Raw genomic sequence first — 22348 nt, 5'->3', positions numbered from 1 at the left:
TTTGAATTCACTAACAGCTCATTGCTTTAAGTTCAGAGCCAAGAGACATACACAATATATCATTTTGATTTCCCATTAAGCCTTTTGTTAGATATTATGACAAATGTAAAGTATATAATATATGTATTGTCATTTAGGTAATAATTCTAAAATAAATTCACTGAAATTTCAATACAATGTTCTCTAGCCTAAAACTATAAAATAACACTCATTACGAGAGAGAGAATTCTAGAGATTAGATTAATGTCGGATATGCTTCTGGAAAAAAGTATACATATTCAAAACACTGTAAATAAAGACATAAACACTTCAAAGAAAATTATACTTTTCAAAACTGGAAAATAAAAAATTTTGTAATTTGACTTGATTAAAGATGAAGAAAATTCTGGAATGCTAAGCCGGTGTTAATGTGAAAGAGTATGTTTTCGTTCCTCATTCTCACCAATATATTGGAATGGAGTCATTTGATTAATCTATCCGTTAGGTGTTTCCACCTTAGTAAGTTTATGTTTGTCATAGTTAGGACACTGGGAAAAATTTCTACACAGACACCAGGAAATGTTGAAATAAAAATATTTATCTAGAGGTTATGATTGTCCCAATAGACAGAAAGTAAATTCTTGCTGGGATTTGTTATTTTAGATAATCCCTCACCTCTTTCATTGTATGTCAGTGCAGGTTATAGAACACCTATAGTAACATGCTCTTTCTGAACAGAAGTAATCTCCTTGCCTTACTGAACATCATGACAACAGATATATAGTGCATCAATTCAAAAATTTTATACTTCCTTTTATTAATTTCTCAATTACCAAATTTAATAGTCTGTCACATATGGTACTTTTGATACATCATAAAATGTCTGTTTTTTCACTGAAATATCTTCTTTCTATATTGGTGAAAAATATTTACACATTCCCCAAGCACTGCATGGAAAGGAAATTAGTTTCATTTCCCATTTATATTAAGAGTAGTCCTCAAAGTGTCTTGCCAGTTCACTGTGTTTCATTTTCTCTGTGAATAGCTCATCAAATACTCTCTTCTGCTTTGAAGTAAAGTAATTTATCCAATCACCCACTGCGCCTGGAAAAATTGGAAATGTATCAGAAAAGAACCAATTTAAATGTATAATATTCACAAAACAACTCTGTCAGCTTTATAATAAAACGTGAACATTTGTTATCTTTTGGTGATAAAATGAGAAGGGATCATCTTCCATTTACTTATCTGTTGTTTCTTATTCCTTCTATAATGGTCGTGCATTAATTTGTGCAGTTTAAAAAGTTATCTCTTAAAAAGAAAGGAAGATTAAAAATATACATATAAAAAATAAATTTTTTTTTTTGTCTTTTTCGTGACCAGTAAGGGGATCACAACCCTTGGCTTGGTGTCGCCCGCACCGCGCTCAGCTAGTGAGGGCAGCGGCCATCCCTATATAGGATCCAAACCCCTGGCGGAAGCACCGCTGCACTCCCAGCACTGCACTCTCCCGAGTGCGCCACAGGGCTGGCCCAAAAAAATAAAATTTTAAAAAATACAAAAAAGGAAGATTTAAAATATGTCAATGTCATAGGTTTTACTATAGCAGGAAAAGAAGTTTCTCACATAAACTTAATAAAAACGTAAAGCAGACAATGTGGACATAATGATTATTTATTTCCCTACCTGTGCACCTCCACAGCAGAATCTGCACTAATAACATGCCATACGGGTGGGTAATTGGTCTCATTTTAAGGAAATTTATTTTACAAAATTGATAGAGAACTGAAAACATTAACACCAAGTTACTTGTGCGACACCTTCACGTTCAATATAAGGTTTGGTGATTGAGACAAGATATACGCTTTGCATAGTCCAGCAGCCTCTCCTGATCATACAACAAACCCCTCTCCCTCAGCCTTGACCATGGGGTCAACCCCTCAGGACTGCCTTTCTCACCTCCACTATGCACACTATGCCAAACACCAACCCTCGATCTTGGCCACCATGGTTTTTTTTGCCATTTCTGGCCTCAAGCTTCATCTCTGGGGTCTACATGTACTAGGGCCAGTGATATATCATTTTATCCCTCCATTACAGACTGTCTTGTATTATTCTCTATTATCTTTTCTTTCCAATTAGCTTATACATTCTTTCAAGTTAGGGACTGTGATGAATTGTTTGTGCGTAATCCTGCAGTACCCAGTCCAGTACTGACCAGCATCCAGTAGGTGCTCAATAAATACATGTGGCTTGATTGGATGTCAGACAATGTCATATACAGCAAAAAATATATTACAATGTAAGAATTTTGGGTGGTGGTGATTCCTGGTCCAAAAGACTGGGTTGAAGAAGGAACAAAGAGGAATGGAAAACAGAATAGTACCAGAGGGAAGATCTCAGAGTCAGGAAATGACGTAGCTTCTACAACACACCAGTTGGGACACAAGGCCAACTTAATGAAGTCAAACTATTTGGCCTGTAGCAATATTAATTTTACTTATATTCTTTGGTCCTTCCTAGTTTTCCCAGCTTCTGTATCAGTCTGATATAGGAAGTGCTCAGTTTCCTTGGGTTCAGGTTTCAGGACATGCCTCTGGGTTTCCAGCCACTCCCTGAGGTCTCAGGCCTCCTTCTCTGATCTCTCTCCTGCAGGGCAGTAACTGTTGCCAGTTTTTAGCAGAACATGAGGAAAATCAAATCTATTTTTAGCACCAACATGAGGAAAATCAGACCACAAGGGGCTGGCTTATGCAAATCCAGTGGCTGGGCATGCTCAATAGAGAGCACAGAATATTCTTGAATATGCCTGGTGCATATAACTGGGAACCACCCCCGTAATGGAATATACATTAGATAGAGAAACTATAAAAGTGAATCCAAGCAGAAGGAGGGGTTGTTGCTTACTGTCCTAGAGGTAACCCGCACTTGACTGGCTGAGGTGTGCATACTTTACTTTGCATCTAACTTACTTTCAGCAAGCAGTTGCTCATTCTCTGGAGCCAGCCTGCACTCTGTACTGAGCATTAAGTGTGTTTTTCTTGCTCTTGTGTTAAACTTGATGTCTGTACTGAACTTACTTCTGTGTTAAACCTCGTGTGGGCCCGCTCAGTGTCCACAACATGCCATACTCTCTGTGGAACCTGTATTTCTTATCTGTGATATTAAACTTGTTCTCACTGTCTACTGTGACTCTGCCCTTGAATTCTTTCCTGTGGTGAATTCAAGAACCTGGTAAGGACTGGGTGGGTTGAGGCCGACTATCAGGCCCCGTGGAACCTACCTGTGGCATCAAGTCTGCCTGAATTACTGTTATCTTTCTTCATCTGACCTGTCTTTTGTTTGCTTGTCTTGTTTCTAATTTGTTCTTTCACACTGATTTTCTTTTACGTGATTTTTTAAGAAAAAACTTATTTTAAAAAATAACGTGGTAGTTAAAATAATGTGGTAGGTTACAGAAAATACATATAAGCAAAGGAAGTTAAAAATCAAGGAAATGTACTCAGTTAACACAGCTAACAGATCTGCTGGTATGCATTATCCCAAATGCTCTTCTTTGCAAACATGTATATGCATATAAACTACATTTAAAAATCACATAATTACATCCTGCTTTTTTCACTTATTATACCTTGGTAATCTTCCATCTTAATGTATATACACATTAAATATTACAGTAAATATTATGGCTGAGTAGAGTAAGATGAACAACCAATATGTCAAAGAAGAAATCAAAAGGGAAATTTGTTGCTTTGCCTCCCACGGATTTGTCACCCCTCTTCCCCTGCGTGATGGAGCTGCAAAGGATTATTCGAAGCCCATCACTTCTGAGCAGTGAGAAGCCCTGAAGGGATTAATCTCCCAGAACCCTCAAGACAGAGGCATTCCTTCCATTTGGGAAATTAACCAAGAACTGGGGTTCTCTTCCCACATTTATTCTCCAGACCAGGAAATTACAGGAAAAGAACATAGGTGGGGTTATAGTTTAACAGTATAGCCTGGTAACATCAGTCAAACAAGCAAAGTGACATTCCATAATGCAATTTGCAAGAGGTTAAGTCGATCCACCAACCAAAGCTTAATCTTAGCAAACATTCTCTCTCCCTACACAATTTCCCAGTATCTTTACATATTAATCAGTAACTTGTCTGTCCTTGAGCCAGCAACCTTGCTGGCTTTATCCTACAACAGAGACTAGCCTGGGGAAAATTTCCTGTCTTTTGTAAGGTTAACATTTTTATATGTACTTTTAAGAAGTCGGGCTAAACCTGAAACTGCAAGAAACTAGGCCCTGTGGAATATATTTGCTTTATAGTATATTCCACAGAAATTAGAAAATTTCTTGAGACAAATTAAAAGAAAAACAAAACATACAAAAACTTATGAGATGCAGCAAAAGTAGTACAAAGAGGGTAATTTATATTGATCAACACCTATATTAAAAAAGAAGAAAGATCTCAAACAACCTAACTCTATACCTCAAGGAACTAGAAGAAGAAGAAAAAACTAAGCTTGAAGTTAGCAGAAGGAAGGAAATAATGATGGCTAAAGCAGAAATAAACAATATAGACAACAGACAAAAAAATCAACAAAACTAAGAGCTGGTTTTTTTAAAAGATAAATAAAATTGACAGATCTTTAGCTAGACTAACTACAAGAAAAAGAGCACACTCTCAAATAGGTGAGATGGTTTGGATTCAAATCTTGATTCTACCAACTATTAGTTTTATGATTTTGGACAAGTTACTCAGATGTTTAGTGTCTCAGCAAAGTGTGGATAACATGAATATCATCCTCAAGACTGTTGTCAAATTAGAGTAAGATAAATTTTCTGGCACACAGAAAGCACTTAATAAGTGCTAACTGTTCTCACATAATTTTCTATAATTTTCATGATTCCATGGTAAACCCCTGTATAGATATGACTTGAGTTACTGATTAATGGCCATTTAAGTGCATTCTAGGTTTTCACTGATATAAGCAATATTGCAACATGCATCCTGTCCATACGTCTTTCCACACTCTTGTAATTCTCCCCCTTTTAATATGTGGGGGCCCTTGGACTTCAGACTCTCATATCCTCACTTGCCACTTTATCTCCATGGCCACTTTCATCATGTTCTAGAATATCAGCTCTATTTCACACTTCACAGGAAAGCCAACTGCAGGCACAAATTTTCCTCTCTAAAGTGAAGTCGTTTATTTGAAACAATTATTTTCAGAGTAGGGATTCCCAACTCCCACTTCATCCATCCAAGGAAGGGAGTAAGTGAATGGGCTGTACTGGTCCATGTTGTGTTTAGTCCTCACATAGTACAGATTTATCAAAAAGCACTCGTGGCAACTAGTGTCAGGGAGGATGTTTCCATTGCTAATTTTCTGTGCTTAGATGCAGCACAAGGAAAACGCTTATGAGACAGAACTTAAATGCATTAGGGTTAATGCTGTTAGCTACAATTATGTTGATGTAATTTCACCTGGGGATATTTGCTAGGGTTACAGTGTAGCAGGTCAGAGATGATCTCCATTCCCATTAGAGTAAAATTTCTCAAGTTTGTAGGATAAAACATGTGAATACTGATTATTTTGCTAATCAGAATCTCAAAGAACAGTGATAAAAGATGCCACGGGCAGCGCTGGACGCTGCTAAGCGTCAGAACTCCTTCACCGTGTTCTCTTTCTTCCTGTTTCTCTCCCCTTTGCTTATTTTGCCTTCCTTCGTGCATCCTTTCCTAAGTTTTCTGTCCTCCCTTCATCTTCTCTCCCCACCCCTCCAGCTCTTCTTCTCGACCCTGCCTCTCTCAGTCTCCCACGTTACCTTGTTCCTGTCATCTACTCTCAAACTTTTTGGAAGAGTGGTCTTTAGTCGCTGCTCCCCTTCTTTAGCTCTCATCTCTTCATACCCCTCAGTCTGGCTCCCATCTCTACTGCTATGGATACTGTGCTCTCAGAATTCACAAATCATAAATGCCTTGTCCTGTTTGATCCTGGCTTTCCTCCTGATTCTGGCTGATCTCTTTTCTTGGCTTCCCTTGGGCTGTTTTCTTCCTGCTGATGTTAGGGTCTCCAGGGCTCCAAACATGATCACTTTCTCCGCTAGCCCTTCCCTCTCACTCTGGCAATTCCACCTAATTCCACAACCTGTTTATGGTTCGTCCACTAACTCCTCAACTGAGCTGTAGCCATCAGTGATTCCACTGTCATGGCCAGAATTGTGACTCTCAATGTTTCTTACCTGAACTTTTTACAACAACCTCTTAATCGGACTTTCTGCCTCCACTTTCATCCTCTTCTAATCAATTTTCTACCCTGGCTCTATGATTTTCTAAGACCCAGGTCTGATCGTGTTAGGTTCCTTCTTAAAACAGTAAACAAACCAGCGGGCAGGGGAAGCTCTTCATGATGTCCATCAAAGCTTTCGCTCTCTGGCACCAACCTTTCTCCATCTCCCTTATTTTGCATCGCACATCCTATACCACTTTAGCACAGGAGACTACCTGCCCTTTTTAGACAATGCCATCCAATTCCATGGTGATTCCAAGCTTTTCTTCTTGATGTTAGCTCTCGCTGCAATGTATTTCTTTCCCATCATTTTTCTGGTAATATCCTGCTTGTGCTTTCAGTCCCAGGTCCAATGTGATGTCCTCTCCCTAGTTTGCTAGGGAAAAATGACCTCTCCCTGACCCATGTTTCTATTCACATCTGTTCATACTAGTAGTATAGCCCCTATCACCTTGCATTACTGTCTAGAGTATGACCTTTTAAGGGAAAGGGATGTGTTTTATTAAGTTTTGAATCTTAGTTTCTAGAAGTAATAGTTTACTAATAAATATTTGCTGAATTGAATTCCCACCTCCCTCCTGGCTCTGGTTTTGCAACTGTAAGGAAATAAGAAACGAACCACCAAAAAAGACATTAATAATTTGCAATATCTGTACAACATGAGTTAGCAAATATTTTGCTTTTTGGGGAATTAAATTTAGTTGAGTCAAAGAAGGCAAACAAATTTGTGTTTCTAGTAAGAAACAAATAATACATCAGTGCAGAAAATTTTGTGTTTGTAACTTATATTGAAATATTTTCCCCCCAGATCTAGATTAAAAACTCATGTGGATTTTCAAACAATTCTATATCCAGATATACACAACTTGCTTCTAAACCTCAGGGATGAGTGGGGCAGATTTATTTCCTTCTCTTTGTGTTTCCCTGCAGAGGAATGTCTTCAGATAACAAGATAATCCCAGCTTCTCTCCCCACCTCCCACTTCTGGAGGGTGAGTTATCTGGATAGAGTATGGGGAAATGCACCCTCCAAACTCACGGGCTCCTTTCTCTCTCCTGAAGAGAACAAGTGTCCTGTTCAGCTCTCCACCATTTTCAAGTGGCTTGTCCCATCAGGGGGAGGGGGCTGTGTTCAATCGGCTGTGACTAAGTGGATATGTTCGTATAATTCCGGGTAAATTATTAGCAAACACGCGAGGCTGCAGACTTGAGGAACACTCTCTCAAATAGCTTTATCATTTCCATCTGTTTGACTTCTGTGTCTCTCCCTCCACTGCTTTCTAACTGAGCAAGGAAGTCTCAACTCTGGAAAGAATGCAATTCAAGAATTTCCTTTAATAAGCATTCACTAGGGCCGGCCCGGTGGCGCACTGGATAGTGCGCCGCTTGGGGAGCGCGGCAGCGCTCCCGCCCGAGGGTTCGGATCCCACGTACAGACTGGTTCCCGCTCACTGGCTGAGCGAGGCGCGGGAGCAACGCCGAGGGTTGCGATCCCGTTGCCGGTCCCCGGTCCGGTACGGGGGCAACACTGAGGGTTGCGATCCATTGCCGGACATGGAAAAAGACAAAAGACAAAAAATAAAAAATAAAAAAAAATAAGCATTCACTAAGGGGTGACAGAATGCAGTACATCGTGCAAGTAATGAGTTGTATGAGGGTGAAATGAGAGATTAAAAATGGTAAAACGCCAACTACTTCCAAATATAAGCCCCGAACACCACATTGCTTTCTGGCTTACCTTTCCTGAATACCAGGTTCCTGTTGGACGTGAGGGCACAGATGGTATGATTTGGGTCACAGTTTATTTTGGCTGCATTATTTTTCATTTCACTGAATGATGTTTTCCGAGCAATCTTATTAATTTCACTGTCACTCACATTTATACCGAGGAAAGTAGCTATTTTCTTTATGCTTTTAAAAAGATCCTGAGCAATAATCAAATAAACAAAAATAAGTATAACTCTTATCAAGACACCAAATTAATTCCCCAACACCTGAAAGCATAATTCATTGATTGATTTCCTGTTTTAACTTAATTTGATTTAAGATCTGATTGTCAAAACATTAGGGAGGACTTACTTCCTTCATTTCTTCATAGAATATGATTAGAATGTTTTTGTCATTTTCGTGCTCTTCCCAGTTTAAAACATGATCAAACCAGGATCCATACACAACTGGAAGAAAAGTGAATTATTGTGTTAACATTAAACATTGTGGCTTTGTGTCTCTGGGTTTTCCCCACTTTGGTGAAGTAATGAAAGTAAGCACATACATATTAGACCCAGGAGTGAAAGAGTTTTTCTTAGAAGAGCTCAATTTCACTATTGTTTCAACTAAATACAATGTTGTGATATGAAGCTGGGTGGCCATGTCGTTTAATAAGCCTATCGGTGTTTTTTTCTTATTTCTAGTAATTTTTTTTTGATTTTACAATATTACTTTTATTAAAGAAAGGAAATACACGTTGTGCTTAGAGTCAGCTTGAGTTTGCACATCTTTAAAATGGGAGAAATAATTACAGGCTAGTAAGTATTTTTTTTTTTTTTTTTATCATCAGGACAAATAGTAGCAGAAACAAAGAGATATACGTTTTCCCAATAATTGTGTTCTGATCAGTGCTTTGTCTCCTGGAAGAAATAGGGAAAAATTGAGAATTTATCATATTTTTCCTGTAAAGTGACATGTTTTTCATAATATAGGTTCTTAGCATAAAAAGTTTAGAAACTTCTTCTTCAAAAAAGATTTTGTTTAAGTTTAAGGCTAAAAATACAGTCTTAAGGATTCATCTGTAGTTAACATTTTCTCTTTACTGTTGTTATTAAATGACAGCCTTAAAAAACCTCGAGGGCTTAAAAGTAAAATATTATCATTAAAAATAACATCTTCTTCAGTGATGATTAAAAATAAAAAGTGAGCAACTTCTTGACATCACGTGAAGTTAACTAGCTTGAAGTTCTAAAGCATAAAACATAGTAATTTAAAATACTACATGTACATGGGTCCATGAATCCTCATCATCCGAAGTTTGAATTCCAGCTAAAGCCCCAAGTATAAAAGAGCTACTCTGCTAATGATTTTCTGAAGGTCTGCTGACTTTTGATTCATTGAATAAACATTTATTAAGCCATTAGTGTCTGCCAGACATTGTGCGAGACGTTTTGAACATTAAAGCATTGAATAAATTGAAGTATAATTAACTTCAAACTAACTGCAATTTTTCATGTCTTCAGCTTTTGAGGAAACAAAGGGCACAAAAATAACCACAATGTATTTTTAAAACAAGAATTTCCAGGACTACTGTGTTGTCATTAGTCAGCCTGATTTTCTACCCTATGGAACCACAAGGTTATGTAATGAGAATACATTCTTAGAAGAGCTGCCCTGATACAGTCTTTAGTTATCAACAACCTTCGGCTGTTTCAGTGACTTACAACACCTTATCTTAGAATTACCCTAATGACAATATCAGTAATAAGTAATAATAGTGAATTATCCATTCATTCTCTAAGAATGGCCAACCTTTTCCCAGATGCAAAGACTTGGTGGGAAGGAGACTGATTTTCTCTCATGCAAATTTAGGAAGTTAACTAGTTGCTTAGTGCCCCACACTATGCTCATGAAGAAAACATGCAGCCCCACCTCTCACCAGCAGCCACAGCCCATCTTTCCAGACGATGTCACTGTGTAGAGTTGCTGATGCTGTGGAAGCCCTTGAGATTGTCAGGGAAGCCCTTGCTTCTGTGGCCAGGAGGCTGGGCAGGCTTAGAGACCCGGTGTCCCATCTCATTATTAGGTGTAATTGGCCTTGCCCTTTGTGGTTTTTCTGTAGCAAATATATTGCAACATGCCTCAAAACAGATTTAAGAATGAACTTTTGGAGCATAGTCTGATCATAATTTGAGAGCCAGCTGTCCTATTATTGACTAATTAATTTATACCCCACCTTGTTCCAAAAGGACTTAGCCAGCCAAAAGAATTTAAAGAAATTGGCTACTGGTGGCTTCCGTACAATATAGGAAAGTGTATTAGTATATTTGAAAGGTGTTTTTAAAAGCGTTAGAATTTTTAAATGACAGGTTGGGTTAATTTTTAAATCAGAATTCTCATGGTCCAGGTCATTAGCACACCTGTGGCTTTAAAGGATGTAGCTTCCAAAACAGATATTTGAAACCTCCTTTTTCTGGGAAATGTTTTTCTCCACATTTTTTTCAGTTAATTACAGAATTATCCCACCACCTCCTGGCCTTAACATATTCCTGTATTATCCTTTCTCTGTTTTCCAAAATTACTCCTTCCCTCAATGCCCCTGAAGAAAGGTTGCTCACTCTTGCTGCAGTGTCTTAGGGTCTGGAGAGTGAGCCAGAAATCCCACTCCTTCCAGAACTCCCCCTCCTAGAGTACCCAGCTTTCTCTGAGACTCATATCCTTTAAATACACCACCCTTTCCTTCTTTAAGTCACAAATTAACTTCCTGGTCTTTCTCTTAGTCACTGAAGACTTTGATCGTAGATTACAAACTTCTGTGTCTCCCCATCAGCTGGAGTGACTTTAATGGCAAGCTTCTACAACACTCTACTCTGATCATTTCCGTCCCCTTCTATTTCTACTTTGTTCCCCTTGTTCATCCCCTCAACAGTTTTCTTTCCAAAATCTTCAACTTCCTTGACTCTCTATTGCTTACGTCGATCACCTAGGAAAAAAAAAAAAAAAAAACACCCAGTATTGAATCTAAACACTTTACCTTTTCTTCTCTCCTGCGCCTGCTGAGTGCTGCTGGAGAAATTTACACAACTCTGTATTTACACCACTACAAATTCTTTTTTCCAACTTTAAGGGCTCAAAGGCCATTTAACAAGCTTACTTGTCCTACATCAACACATTCTATTATTCACATCGGCTATTTCAAACCTGCCACACTTTCTGAAAATCTTCTGCCCTAGTATTATAACTGATTATAGTAAGTGTCCTAGTCTCTAGTTTCTAGAAAGCACTCTGAAGACATGATAGTTGTGCAGAGAAGCAAAACTGTCTGACATAAAGTGGCCTAGGAAATACGAACTACTAATGTAAGATTGGAGAGGTAGCTCTAGGGGCAAGAAGAATAAAATGCTAAGATATTAGTTTCATCAAAACGGTGATCTGTCAGGATATTACCAGAACATAATCTATAGTTATTGTTTAACTCGAAAAACTAAAGTGTGTTTATATGCTATCTGAAATGTACCTTATGTGGTTATGTCAATGTCTAGTTATCTATATTTCTTTCTTGGACTATCTCACTACATAACTTATACCTATGACTGTATGGATACGGATACAGGATATCATGATGCTCAGTTGTAAAATGACATTTTTAGATTAAATGCCTACTAGCAACATTTCCACCCTAATGTGAAACTGTTTAATAAAAGTCTTGTCTCTATTAAAATAATAGGTGAGTAGATTTCTATAGCGTATTTCAGCCGTTACTTCATTTGAACCTCTAAGTAATCCTGTGAAGTAGATCATTTGATTAATTCTGTTTTATATTAGGAGTGTAGGCTTCAGGATGTTTAAGACACTTATCCAAAGTCACACAGGGAATAAATTATAGTCAGGACTCAATGCCAGTTCTTCTGCCTCCATTGCCTGTTCTTTCTACTACATCGTGTTCTAACTTGCAAGAGAAATAATCCTCCCTTCAAAAAGTCATTGAAGAACATCCTTGAAACAGTCATATACCTATACATAGACACCCATACACACATGCACATGTGCACACATATACACAGGAAAACACACAACCCTATCTTATAAATGATAAAAAGTGAAGCTACTGTTCCCATCTGAATAGATTTTTTTTTTAAAATTAGTGATTTAGCGACGATTCCTGGTGGTGGCAGGGTTTGCCTAGGCTGGATCGCCCAAATGTAGGATACTGATAAGCAAAATCCCTTTACAGCTAAAAATCTACTCATTCACCTAAGAAGATGTAAGAGAATCACCTGGTATATATTTTCCTAGACACTCTGCCCCTCCTAGATATTCTGCTATGACTCCTGATAATATGGTCACCATGGCAGATGCTCCAGGAAGGCTGGTTAGCATCACTGAGTTCTGGCCGGAGCTGGCATTCTTGGGGGCCTGCAATTACAGAAAAATAATCTCTAGGACAGGAGCAGTAGTAGGCCCGCTCCACCTTGCCTTAGGCAGACCGTACCTGTAGTGTGTTCTGCCTTCTGCACTGCATGGTAACAGATGTGGCCACACCAGAGCTCACACAGCAGTGAGACGGGGGAGAAATCACAGTGTGCAATAATGGGAGACAAAAACAGCATTTCTTGTCTTGAGGAAAAGCAGACTCAAGGTCTATTTCTGAAAAAAATAATTTATGTATTTAAGCTCTGCTTACTCCAAAAATGGAATTGAGGTAGAGTGAAGCATGCTAACCATCTTCAAATATTTAGAAGGCTATCATGTAGAAGAGGAATTTGGAATTAATGATTAGGAGGCCTTTTTTTTTTTTTTTTTTTTTTTTTTTGCTGGACAATTTATGGCAGTAATAAGTACAAAGATTTTGGAGTTTTCAGCTGAATTTAAATCTTGGCTTTGTACCTTATTAATTACGCATCTGTAGACAAGTTATTTGGCCACTCAAGGTTTGCATTTTCCTCACCTGTAAAATAAGGATAATAACGTCTATGTCATGGTATCCTAGTGAGGATGAAATGAGATAATGTTTGCAAAGCACTTAGCTAAGTGTCTGTATCACATGGTAAACGCAGAGTAAGCAGTAAGAATTTTTTAAAGAACAATGTAGCAGTTCCAAGATATAATGTGTTGCTTTGCAGGGGTGGTGGATCTGCTGTCAGGGTTAAGATGTTCAAGCTTAACCCCTAACAACCCTTTGGGTTGTTGTGAGAGTTATTCAAATATCAGGCAGGGGGTTTTGACCGGATAAACTTTAACGTTCCCGTCATTCCTGAAACTTTATGATTCCAACGTGTGCCATTAGTTAAGGAGGGAAACAGATCAGAAAGAAGCATTGAAATACTTTGAGCATAGCATATTTTTCCATAGGAAATAAAGTGAAACAAGGAATAAAACTATTGCTGGTGAGTTACCAATGCCACATGTTAACATTGTATTTGAGGTGACCTCTCTGAAATTCACAAGTAAATGTTCAACAATTCGCAAGTAAAAGAACAAAATTAGCAATTAAGAAGATCTATTCTAAACCTAGTAAGAGGTAGGGTTTTCTGGGTACCCACCATTTTTAATCACATCTCTTCTAAATTCTACATGTCTTGGTATATTATTTTTGTTTAGTGAAGGGCTTGGGCATTCAGAGTAGTATTTTTTTTTAAGTGCTTCATTCATTCCTGAGTCAGGATGAGAGAAATAAATTGAAAGGTCAAGGTTTACTGTACGGTTCAATCCTATGTTTTGCTGTGGTGTTTTCAGGATAAATTACTTTCTGTTTGTTTTTATGAAACCCGTTCTTTCACAAGTTGTTTGTTTGTTTGGGGAAATTGTGTGTGTGTGTTTGTTTGTTTGTTTTAAGCAGGTGTACATAAGGCATTTTTCAGTCTACCTAATCAGGTTTCAGCTATATCTCTCTGCACTCCAATCACTGCGTGATTATTTCACTGAAAAGATTGATGGTATATGAAAAAACAAAAGGTGCTTGTACAGAATTAATATGTTTTGAAAACATTAAAACCAGCTCAATAATAATCATTAATATGTACTACCCATAGGTGGTAAAAAAAGACTGTAAAAAAGCAAAGTGAGAATTTGCTTAGAAGAAATGAAAGAATAATCTATTCCATGTATTTATGAAAACAGGCAGTTAGGGTCCATTTAAACTTTTGGTAAATGCTTTCATTTTGAGCAAAAAAATTCACTCTACATTATGAACAAAAATCGTGTGATATTTACCATCTCCTCTTAGGAACAGCTCTAAAAATGTAGCCCATGTTTCAATGCAGGGGAGGTTAGGGTTATCTTTGTAGTAGTGGAATAGAGAAACAGCTGTATCTTTTGGATTCCTAACAATGTAGATAATCTGTTTAAAAAAAGAGAGAAAAAAGAAAGAAAACAATTTATTCTTGGATGGAAATAAGCCAACACCAAACATTTTCTAAAAGAACGTAGCAGGTAAATTTACCTGTGCAGGTCATGATTTTGGGGGGCAGCTTCAACTGATAATTAAAAACACAAACTTAGGCCAGTGTCTCTTTAAGCTTAATGCACATAAGAATCATCAGAGGATCTTGTTAAATTACAGATTCTGATTCAGGAGGTCCAGGATGAGGCCTGGCATCCTGCATTTCTCACAAGCTCCCAGGTGATGTTGATACTGCCAGTCCACCAACCACACTTTTTAAATTTAGGTGCTAAATTTGTCTCTATCTTTTAGGGGCACACAGGAGGAAAACCTTATTCATTTGTAGGACTAAATTACTTTTTAAATACCCATCTATTATAAAGCTGATTTACATACAGTAAGACCTCTTACAAATTGTCTATTGTTTTTTAAATTTTTTAATTGACACATTATAATTGTACATACTTATGGGTACAATCTGATGATTTGATACATATAAATGTTGTATAATGATTGGGTCAAGGTAGTTAATGTATCATTCACTTCATACATTTATTATTTCTTTATGATGAAATTCAAAAGCCTCTTCTCTAGCTATTATGTAATATACAAAACTTAACTGTTAACCGTAGTCGCCCTACTGTGCAATACAACACCAGAACTTACTCCTACCTGAAATACTCTCTATTCTTATTTATAAAAAAAATAATGTTTTGGAATTTCCTTTTTCTACAATTTAATACCTGAAAGAGTAGGGAATCTGAGATACCCTCCCAGTTTCCATGAACACTGCAACTGCAATTTAATTCAATTTAATAAAGCTTTACTTAGTACATACTGCATGCCAGGCAGTGTGCAGTGCTCCTGGCCCACAGAACGTGATGACGAGCAAGACAGAAATGGTTCCAGCCCTTTTAAAACTTATAGTCAGGTGAGAGAGGAGGATTATTAAAGACGTTCTTGACAGTGCAGTGTTGTGATGAGGGTTAAGACAGGGGAAGTGCAGAGTGCAGTAGGAGCCTATAAGAAACCCCAAGAAACCAGTGTGAAAAGCTGGACGTAATAGTAGTATTTTCAATCTCGTCAACGTTGTGTGAGGACAAAATGTTCTACCTGCTTTTTAATTGACAAGCAGGGTAGATGTATTTCTACACACATTTGCTGAATCATTTGTAAAACATAACTATCTTTATTGTGTTCATAGTCCAGATATTGTGTGGGTCCACATGAACAGTGCCTGCTGCTCTTTATCAGAGAGACCTGAAAAGGCTACTGTGTACAGGAATGAAGTCACCTTTACTGCCCTCCACCCTTAATATCCTCACTTTATCCCAAGAGATAATTGTAACCAAACACATTAGGCTTTTTCTTTTTCTTTTTTTTTTTAATTTTATTTTGTCGATATACATTGTGGTTGATTATTGTAGCCCCTTACCAAAACCTCCCTCCATCCTCCCTCTCCTCCCTCCCACCCAACAATGTCCTTTCTGTTTGCTTGTCGTATCAACTTCAAGTAATTGTAGTTGTTATATCTTCTTCCCCCCGCCCCCCCCCCGGTTTTTTTGTGTGTGTGTGCGTGTGTGTGTGTGTGTGTGCAAACACACTAGGCTTTTTCTGACTGCTGTAGGCTTCCAGAAAAGATTCACAGAACCCTAAGGCTCAGAAAGCACAGTTTAAAAAGTGTGCTGCCTTAACAAAAAGTGATAAAATGGCAGAATTTTCAGCCACAGCCACTCAGTCAGACATATTTGTTTTCTAGGGCCTTTGGAGATCTCCTTAATATATGTCTGTATCATCTACTGGGAAAGACAATGCAACCATTAATACATATTTTGCCAAAGAATGTATTCTCAGGAAATCAGAAGAATTATTGAAGAAGGTTGGGGGATATTAAGGGAAGGAAGAATAATGCTCTAGGAGGAAAAATCAAATATTAAACAAAACATCATGAAATAAGCTAGAAAGCATAAATTTCATGCCAGAGAGTTCAGAAACATAAAAAAGGAGAAACAAGGATTAGGAAGAAAATTTAGAAGGCCAAGTATGGTTGAGAGTTGGTAGGTAAAGACTGAAAGAGGAACAGTCTGTCAGACTTTGCTGGACTGGGGAATGCTTATGTCCGACTCATAAGCTCTCAGGGGCTGAGCCATCAGCGACAGTGGCAGGTCGTCCTCTGCGGAGACTAGGGGCAACTCTAGGATCTCAGTTCCCATTAAAGGTCATGCTGAAGAGGATGCACCTGAAGGTTGTGCCTTCAGTGTGGTAGTTAAGAAGCACCCTAACCCTTCTGAGCCTCAGTTTCTTTGCTTATAAAAGGACAATACCTATACTTCTCATTGTTGTAATATGTATAAAACACAAAGCTTAGTATCTAGTAGCCACTGGCCCTCAGTGTTACTGCACTACCCTGAGTAAGAGTTATCGATCTTACCCAACTCCTCTTCTCCCCAAGTCTCTCTCTCGCCCCACTCTTCTACCTCCTCTTTCTCTCTTCTGTATCTGTGTCTGCCTCTGTCTCTCTCCCTGTTTCTCCTTCTCTCTCTGTTTCTCCCTTCACCCCCCTTTCTCTCTGTCTTAGAAACAGTCCATTTGAACTGAAAGTGATTGGTTGAGTGAAAGTATCATCACGTTAATACACCTTCCCCTGTTCTGACAGAGTCGCTGGAGATAAAGGCACAACTCTGACATTTTGCCTCCAGTTGACTGTTTATTTTCATGGGGGCAGAAGTGTAGATGGCGTGTGCAGAGGCACTGTGGCCATCAGAGAAAGATTTGCTTTGCTTTGGGTACCTTTGACTGGCGGGTTGTTTTTATGTTTAGAATATGACTGACATTGTTGGAAGAGGTTTCATCACTGGGAACTTGTTACAGCTGTGACATGTATCGCGCCTTCACTTTTCAAACTTTTTTTCTGATCAAAACAGAATTTTTAAATGCTTCTCATGTATATCTCTAAAGAAAATAAAATTCAACCCTATGCCATACTATAGAAAACCACTTGGCATGTTGATACATTTATATGTAGTCTTTTTTTTTTTATGCATCAACCTATATAGTTTAACTAAATTCAGATCAGACAGTATATATGGTTTTTTGTTTTGTTTTGGCAGCTGGCCAGTACAGGGATCCAAACCTGTGACCTTGGTGTTATAAGACTACACTCTAACAAACTGAGCTAGCCAGCCAGACGAGTATATATAGATTTAAAAACATGGTTTCTACTTATCCCATTAGCATTTCCCCATGAAAACATAAATTTGAATAAGATACAAAAATAAAAAATATTCTTTTAAATTACAAATCATTTAAAAAATAATACTGTGTGCACTTAAAAAATGGCTAGAGGTAACTGTCCTTTAGTGTTTTATATTACAAATTACTATTTTCTTTTCCTATACAATCCCTTGCAAAAATGATAGATGAAATAGATAAAATATAAGTGGCATTTGCTCTGCCACTTTCAAGATGTGTGACAGAGCAAGAATGCAAGCCCAGTTTTGTCCGACTCCTGAGCCTTTGCCCTTAATCATAGAACTTACCTTGCATTGCTTTTGTTTAATATTCATGGGTAGCATATCGTAGCTCAAATGTGTTGGAATTACTCTTCTCTTAGAATACATTTTTAGCTCTTCAAATTTAGAAATGTCTCCAAATTCAATGGGAGATGTTAAAGTAATTCCAGCATTAGGAATGTTCTCAATGACTTCTGCAATCCAATGAGTGCCTTCACGCAAAAATAAAATGAAATGCAATTTTAATTAAATGTCACTCTTGGTAAAATGAATATAGAAAATTAGCATATTATAAAAGCAATGAACACATTGATTTTATTAAAAATAGTTATGATTACCGCCCGACACCCATTGAAACCTGTTGAAACACTTAAGATGCTAATTTATTTTACTGGTAGAATCACATTTTAAAGAGAGTAAAGGGATATGAAAACTGTATGTGCTGTTTCCCAGCTTGAAATGCTCCCCTGTGTCACCACTCACTCCTAGATCCTTCTCCAATTCACAGATAGACACAGATCTTTCCATACATGATTCCTCCTGGTCCTGCAGGCTCATGAATCTTCCTGTTTCATAAACTGTCTCCTGAATCCTCATCCCCTGGCAGAGTTGCTCATGCCTTCCTGTCTCCCCGCAGTGCACCCAAATCCTACCTTGAGCAGAGCACACATGAGAGTATAGTTGGCATTGTTTGTGTTCATGTCTATCTCTTCATTTCCCTCCTGAAGACAGTTAACTGACTCATTTCTGTTTGTGTGCAGATATATAATAGTTGTGCAAACAAAGCATTTGACCAATGCATGTATGCTGTATTCAAACATCACAGGGGTACATGCCTGCTTGGAATCTGGAAGGAATACAACTTTATGTTTACATAAAGCAAATGGTGGACATGCTCCAGTGTTGTAGACAATAGTAAACTGGAGCAGAAAATAGAAGTTTGCAGGGGGTGGAGGCGGTGGGTGGTGGTGGTGATGTGTTGCTAATTTGAAAGCAGTGTTTCCAAAGACTTTAAATCAGGCCTAGTCTCCATTTATCTCATTGTAATTTCAATGAAATACAATATTAACACATTTATAGTTGAATAAATATTTAGAGTTTAAACAGTGCTCTCATTTGTGCTATATGTTTTAATATTCAGACTGTTTTAGATTATATTGTTAATAAGTCAAAATATTTATAGTTATAGTATTCATACAAATGTGACTCATATTAGTAATATTTGTTTTATTTTAACAAAATATATTGATTTATTTTGATAAAAGAGAGAGAACATACATGGCTTTTGCTACTGGAGGGGACCTCCTGGTAGCTAGTGCTTTAGATGACTGGGAATGTCAACTTACAGGCACCAACATGTACAGTGCAAGCCTATGTATGGTTGTTTACATATGGTATAAGTTAGCCACCTGTTCCAAAAAGTATCATAAATTACTTTCTAAACTAATATATCAACTTAAGATACATTTATTCACAGAGCAACCTATTACATTTTACCCTGAGGTATTCTGGGGGCAATCGTTTAATTTCCCCTTGCAGCAATATTTTCCAAAATAAAAGATATGTATGTATATATGTATATGGTTTATATTTATTCTCAGAAAGCACCTTGGGAGATCTGACTCTATGTGAAATCTGCATCTTCCCACAGGGAGGACCTCTTCAGACTCAGGTGAAGAGATTACAATGCACACAGAACTCGAAGGGAGCTTAGCTCTTAGTTGCTCAACTCATGCTAGCAGGTCTATGACCATTCACGTATGCCCACTATTCTGGAGATAGCAAAAGGCAGTTGGATATTATATATTAACCTGATCATCTCTCAAAAACAAAAATAATATATAATTTTGATTATCTACAAAATGATAAATTCATAATAATTTTCCCTTCACGGATGTATACCTATATGTAGGAGCAAACTTTATAGTAAAACCCCTTTAACAATAAAAATATTAAAAGTTCTTTTTACTCCAGAAGAAAAAAATTTGTTCATTTATGAATCAATTATTAAATATGAGTTGAACAAACATTATTTAGTTATTGCTATGCCTGGGGCAAAGTGTGATGAGAACTTTATAATGTTATAGATTTTATGCTTGTTATATATATGAACATCTATATGTCTTCATGAATAAAATAGAGACAAGAACATAGTAAAGCTTTAATTTTTCCAATTGAGTCTTCTTCAAGGCACATTTTTTAGCTCTCTAATGCAAACTTTTTCATTAGATTAAGCTGTAGAAAAATACTGAATAATAAATATTTCATAAAAATTATTATTATAGTTCTTATTATTGTATTTCTTCATTTTAAAAATGCATTAAAACAAACTTACCAGATTTTGGGTAGGACACCAGAAACACGTCATCTTCTCTTGCATCAAAAGAATCCAAAGAATTTAGAAGTGCTTCAGAAGACATAGCAGAAAAGAGAATCCCCTTGAATCTATGAAGAACATTAAACTGGTTCTGGGATGACATATTTTGTCCAATGTATCAAAAAGTATTTACTAAACACTGACTCTAGACAGGCACAGAGCAAGTATGGTCCTTGATAGTTCAGTGGCAAAGTAATCTTAAAACAATTAAGCTGGCATTCCAACTAGGGGAACATACATATATATGCGATGTGCAGTTCTTCACAAGAGTAATTTCTAAACCATAACTGAGCCAAAGTCGACTGTGAAAATGATTTTATCTCAGTTTTACTGCCAACATATATTACATAATATTTCCTCCAACTTGACCCTCAAGATTGCTTACGTACAAAGCTACCAAGCTATTAGAATGTAATTATTGTATTAAGGCACTAAAATTAATCAGATTCTTTAGCCTAAAGGCTTTTAGTGGCAATAATGAAGTACCTCACTGTGGAAATAATTAGAAAAGTTGAATTTCTTCTTATTAATATTAACATATGATTTTTTTTTTAAGTAGAGGAAGTAGCTAGTATTGCATTTCAGGAAAGAGGAGGAATAGACTAAGAAAGGAGCAATAAAATTTTTTTCTAGGAATTGGCAGTTAAATCTATGACTGAAGACAAACAAACCTTACAAGAAGTACTTTGGAAAAGATAACATGAAGTCTTTTTTCTTTTCTTTCTTTCTTTTTTTTTTTTTTTTTTTTTTCTTTTTTTTTTTTTTTTTTTCTTTTTTTTTTTTTTTTTTTCTTTTTTTTTTTTTTTTTTTCTTTTTTTTTTTTTTTTTTTCTTTTTTTTTTTTTTTTTTTTGGCAGCTTGCCCATACGGAGATCTGAACCCTTGACCTTGGTATTATCAGCACCATGCTCTAATCAAAAAGTGAGCTAACCAGCCAGCCCAAAAAAGATAACATGGGAATTAAGTCACACAAGCCAGAGAAGTGATATCTTGAACTTGTATATAAACAAGAAGTTTTAAGTTGAAATAAATAAACTCTTACCTGAGTCATTCTTAGCTTTTGTGACTAATATTGTAATATTTTCTTTTTTTTTTGCCGTTTTCGTGACCGGTAAGGGGATCGCAACCCTTGGTGTGGTGTCACCCGCGCCGCGCTCAGCCAGTGAGCGCACAAGCCATTCCTATATAGGATCCGAACCCGGGTGGGAGCGTCGCTGAGCTCCCAGCGCCGCACTCTCCCGAGTGTGCCACGGGGCTGGCCCATATTGTAATATATTCAATTCAATTTGATATGGCCACAAAGTGCCAATTATTTCAGTGAACTACAGTTGAATCTTTGTTTGTTTGTCTAGCCATCAAAGGAAATGTACACAAGAAGGAAACAATCAGCATTTTAACCAAGCACAAAAAACTATCAATCTACGGTGGGAGAAATAATTGAAGAAAGATACCCCTGACAGTGGCGGAAATGAAATTTATGATGTCAGTTACATAGAAAATCCCAAAGAATCCACAAATCATTAGAATAAACATGTAAATTGAGATTGGCTGCTGAATTATGAGGGCAATACATGAAAATGAACTGTATTTTTGTATTCTAGCAGCAACCAATTAAATAAAATTGGAAAAACAACCCCACTTATAATAATATGAAAAAAATCTAGTCTTTAGAAATAAATCTAATAAAAGATATGCAATACACTGAAACTACAAAGTATTGCCAAGACCAGTTAAAGACCTAAATAAAGAGAGAAATATATCATGTTCATTAATCAGACAACTCAATATTATTAAAATGTCAAGATTCTCCTATTGATCTACAAAGTCAATTCAGTTTGATCAAAATTGCAACAGGCGTGTGTGTGTGTGTGTGTGTGTGTGTGTGTGTGTGTGTGTGTGTGTGTGTGTAAAATGACAAGCATTCCTATGGAAATGCAAAAGCCCCAGAGTAGCCAATGAAATCTTAGAAAAGAACAAATTTGTAGAATTATACTATCAGATTCACCATACAGTAACAGTAATTAAGACAATGTGGCCTGAGCCCAAGGCTAAACATATAGACCAATGGAATAGAATAAAGAGTACAAAAAAAGACAGACACTTGATTCATG

General features: G+C 37.1%; 1 protein-coding gene across 1 annotated transcript; it reads right to left on the bottom strand.

Moving 5' to 3' along the window:
• Positions 1-647: 647 nt before the first annotated feature.
• LOC103599359 (sulfotransferase 6B1-like) lies at positions 648-20341 on the bottom strand. Its single transcript, XM_008583466.1, has 6 exons — positions 20197-20341; positions 17889-18073; positions 14181-14307; positions 8340-8434; positions 7999-8185; positions 648-1083 (listed from the first exon to the last, which is right to left on the bottom strand). Exons 1-6 carry the CDS (start codon positions 20339-20341, stop codon positions 965-967), a joined length of 858 nt encoding a protein of 285 aa, XP_008581688.1. The 3' UTR covers positions 648-964.
• Positions 20342-22348: the final 2007 nt, after the last annotated feature.

This window comes from Galeopterus variegatus, unplaced genomic scaffold, assembly GCF_000696425.1.
Source record: "Galeopterus variegatus unplaced genomic scaffold, G_variegatus-3.0.2 Scaffold2922, whole genome shotgun sequence".
Taxonomy (NCBI): Eukaryota; Metazoa; Chordata; class Mammalia; order Dermoptera; family Cynocephalidae; genus Galeopterus; species Galeopterus variegatus.
This window is presented reverse-complemented; position numbering and strand designations above follow the sequence as displayed.

Bases quoted from the DNA above. Each gene is read 5' to 3' on its own strand.
- LOC103599359 (XM_008583466.1), bottom strand. From the start codon at position 20,341: ATGTCATCCCAGAACCAGTTTAATGTTCTTCATAGATTCAAGGGGATT. The intron at 14,308-17,888 runs GTAAGTTCTATG...TTTTTTAAACAG, and splicing joins TTAAACAAAAGCAATGCAAG to ATTATCTACATTGTTAGGAA. The intron at 8,435-14,180 runs GTAAATATCACA...CTTTTCTTCCAG, and splicing joins GCTGTTCCTAAGAGGAGATG to TTGTGTATGGATCCTGGTTT.